Source organism: Arachis stenosperma, chromosome 7 (assembly GCF_014773155.1).
Source record: "Arachis stenosperma cultivar V10309 chromosome 7, arast.V10309.gnm1.PFL2, whole genome shotgun sequence".
In the NCBI taxonomy this organism is placed as follows: domain Eukaryota; kingdom Viridiplantae; phylum Streptophyta; class Magnoliopsida; order Fabales; family Fabaceae; genus Arachis; species Arachis stenosperma.
The window spans coordinates 73,386,862-73,390,759 of NC_080383.1; the positions used below are offsets into that span (position 1 = coordinate 73,386,862).

At 32.7% G+C, this 3,898-nt stretch overlaps 1 protein-coding gene across 1 annotated transcript; it reads right to left on the reverse strand.

The window, feature by feature from the left end:
- Nucleotides 1–220: 220 nt before the first annotated feature.
- Nucleotides 221–3,646, reverse strand: LOC130942042 (aspartyl protease AED3-like). Its single transcript, XM_057870718.1, has 2 exons — nucleotides 2,569–3,646; nucleotides 221–720 (listed from the first exon to the last, which is right to left on the reverse strand). Exons 1-2 carry the CDS (start codon nucleotides 3,625–3,627, stop codon nucleotides 427–429), a joined length of 1,353 nt encoding a protein of 450 aa, XP_057726701.1. The 5' UTR covers nucleotides 3,628–3,646; the 3' UTR covers nucleotides 221–426.
- Nucleotides 3,647–3,898: the final 252 nt, after the last annotated feature.

Below are 3,898 nucleotides of genomic sequence, written 5' to 3' on the forward strand. Positions count from 1 at the left end.
CAAATTCACCAAATTATATACATGATATAACTTTTATTTAAAATTAACCTACAAATGCTATTTCATCTTTGTTATATATTAAGGGAAATGATAATATCACTCTATTGTGGAGAATGAGACTCTATACATCATTTCTTTTGCATTGTATATTACATGAATTTATAGAAACAAAAATACCATTATCAAAATAGTGGTAATATCCATTCTATATATTAAACCGCCCTCATAATTCTTTATATAGAATAGATAAATTTATACAGCACAATAATAAATAAATAAACCTTAAAACGTGTTCTTTTACTGCTTCCACATGTTGAGACATGCAATAAGATGTGAAAAACATGAGTAGTTAACCAACTAATACAAGAGAAACTTAGTACAAGAAAATTACATCTTAAAATCACATAAATGAGATCTACCTTCCAGCTAGTTACAAAGCTCACGGGCTATGCCAACCTTATTATTAACTATATCAAACAGAATTCTAAGATTCTGTTGCTGCAAGTTGGCGATCACATTCAACACTGAGTTCACGTTGTTGGGTGCAGCCGCCATCGCCAGACAAGCCAACGATCCAGAACTACTGTGTATGAGGCTGTTCTCATATGGCAACTTTAGGTCCATGCCTTCAAAATGGAGTTTGATGATTGGTGCCAGTTTTTCGTAGGTCTTTTGAAAACAAGTGTCGAATGCACCTAAACTTGAAAATGGCCCTTTTACCTGAAAAAAAAAAAAATTGTGTCTTATTTTAAGATTGTTTTCACTTTAATTTTAAATTAAAAATAAGTATATTTAACTTTTCTATTGTATCAATCTATCACTCCCAATTTACAAACCTTTAAGCACGTGCAGAGTGTTAATGACTAATTTGGCAAGAATTAGAAGTGCAACACAATATTAGCATGTGTGTGTTTGTGTGCGTATGCGTGTATATAAGCGCAATTATCATGAAATTTCTTATAAATTAGATGATAAATTGTTATCGTAATATCATTTCTCCAAAAGCCTTAAACCGATAGAGGAGGAAACATGTAAGCGCAATTATCATGAAATTTTTTATAAATTAGATGATAAATTGTTATTATAATATTATTTCTCTTAAAACCGCTTAATATGTCTCTTAAGTAATAGTTTTTTTGGATTTACTTACTTGATTTTTTATATAAGTATTTTTTATTTGTCTTATATATATTTTTTTAGAATTTATTATCGAAGTCTGACCTTTAGACTTTTTGAACATAAAATTTTGATATCGTACATCTATCAATTATCTTTTGTAATGATATTCTTTTCACAACTTTAATTAAGCTAAACTAGCCACAGTTAAAAAATATTAAAATAAAATAAAATTTTAAAACACTTATTACACTACAATATATTCTCAGTCACACAAAAAAACACTACGATATATTTCGCAAATAGTAAAGATATTTTAGTATTTTTTAAGTTCTATATTTCTATATATATAAATAACGTGAAAAGTTAATTAGTTTATGTTTATTTCACACAGATTCAGTAATTCAGAATTAATTAAAATGTTCAATGGAATTTATTTCATATGTTAAATATATACACAATAAAACTTATAATGCAATAATATTGCTTCAAAAAAAAAAGTCATTTATCTTTATAGTGATTTTTTAATAATTGCCTAAAAGTAATTAGTTAATTACGTTATTAGACTACAACTATTTTATATGGTTAAACTATAAAACTTGAAAAGGGTAATAATAAAATTAGGATCAAATAAGACGGAACTTTAAGTTAAAATTATCTCATCATTAAATACATTTTTCGTACGCATAATTATTTTACAAAATCTATTAGGGGATTACAATTTTATATTATATCTTATAGATTATTTTTATAATTTTATATCAATAAAATGTTTTGACGTACTTTTGAGATAAATGAAAATCAATATAATATATTAATTTAAAATTTTAAATATACAAAAATAAATTTATTCAAATACATGTTTATTAATGTCAGATTTTCGTGGAATTTAGTAAAAAGGATTTTTCAATATGGATTTTTTTTGTGGTGTCATTTTAATATGGATTATTATTATTATTATTATTATTCAAATGTCAAATCAATATATAATTTGATCCTAACTCAATGGTAATTGTAACGCACATGTAATCACTTAAAAACAATATTAGACATTTATTTTTCTAAGACGTTTTAATTTTAAGGCCAAAGGCATATATTTTTTGGGAGAATGAAGGCAGAAAATAAAAAGTAAAATCATGTGAGAGAAATTGAAGATTGAAAATATTGACTATTCATCATTTACTTTATATAATAAAAATATAAGAGAAGTTTAATATATATATTTTTTAAAATATTTTTTATTATCTAAAATTCATAAAAATAGATTTTATCATTTTTAAGATTTTAAATCTAAAATTCCTTACTTAAAGTATAAAACATTTATTATTTTAACTATTTTTATATGGACTTTATTATTATTTATATTTAATATATAAAAGGTAGATTAATGAATATACTAGTGTATATTTATTAATATCCAATAATTCAGTGTGAGGACGATAGTTACTTCACCTGTCTTCTAAACTCGTCCCTGATAGCATTGTAAACCGGCTGCACGAACCGGGTTATAACCGTACCCGAATCAATTATTGTACCCGAACCCGTGTACTGGTTAAACACCAGAAACTCCCGTGGCACAGGGACCCTTACCCGGCCCACGCTCACTCCGGTGAGATTTACATAGTAAAGCGAGGGCCGGCGTGGGTTACGCAAAAGCGGCGTCGTTTGGATTCTCCTGGGCTGACCCGAACGCCCGAGTTTCAACGACCCGGAAAAATAGTAGGATCGGAAGCTTGGAAGACAGTATGAGAACACGCCCTTATAGAGCGATAGGGACTGTGAAATAAAAGATAAGGGCCCACGGCCCAGTCCCAAAAGCCCTTGGGACGGAATCGACCCGCCAGAAACAGAATTAACGCATCCGAAAGCGTAATTCGAGATTGTTTCCCTCGCCAAAGAGATTGAGTCCTGGACGAGCGTGGCGGAGACCATCGCTCCGCCGTAGGACTGATTGAAGGTACAGGCGGAGCTGGCGCCGGGGCCTCCGGGGCATGTTTGTGCGCCACGAGCCTGATAGCATTTTGTGGCGGAGCAGGTGATGGAGCCGCCGTAGGTGGCGGAGGCAGTGGGGGAGAAGGGAGAGGAGGTGGACGGGCAACTGGTGCAGCCGGTGCATGGGACCCAGGCCTCGTCAGTGCTGGTGTCGAAGACCATGAACATGAGTTGGCCAGGTGTGCCGAGACGGGCCCGGACCACGTAGCCACCAATGTTGAAGGCCTGGCCCGAAGCTATGGGTGCTGACGAGACGGGCTTTTTTCGGGCCACGAGGGAGGCGAGGTAGTCGAGGCGGGCTGGGTCTTTGGAGGCCATGTTGATGATTGTGTCGGGCCATGGGTCTGGTGTGGGTTTGAATGGGGAGCATTTGCCGTAGATGGGAATGATGGTGAGGTCGGGTTGAGAAGCACATGATGTGTCAAGGGCTTTGGTTGTGTTTGTTTTGGAGAATATGAAGTAAATTATTATTGCGAAGAGGACTTTTTCAAATAAGATAGTTTTGAACTTAGCTCCCATGGTTGATCAAGTGGTGAAGCTTGGAATGTGGTGGTGTGCATGCATGGCGGGTTGAGTTCTTAAATACATGCAAATGGCAGGAGTGTGATTGATCATTTACGTATCTATCCTTGAATTATTGGATTTCTTTTAAGAAAAATATTAAGAACTAGCACCTTTAGTTTTAAAAAAAAATAATTATTACTGATTAAAATCTAATATTCTTTTAACGTAAACAATAATTGGATCATATAATTTTGGAATTTTTTTTAAATAAATAAAATAAATATAT

Excerpts from the sequence above, each read along its gene's own strand:
- LOC130942042 (XM_057870718.1), bottom strand. The coding sequence starts at position 3,627 with ATGGGAGCTAAGTTCAAAACTATCTTATTTGAAAAAGTCCTCTTCGCA. Across the intron at positions 721-2,568 it reads GGGACGAGTTTAGAAGACAG|GTAAAAGGGCCATTTTCAAG; the intron begins GTGAAGTAACTA and ends TTTTTTTTTCAG.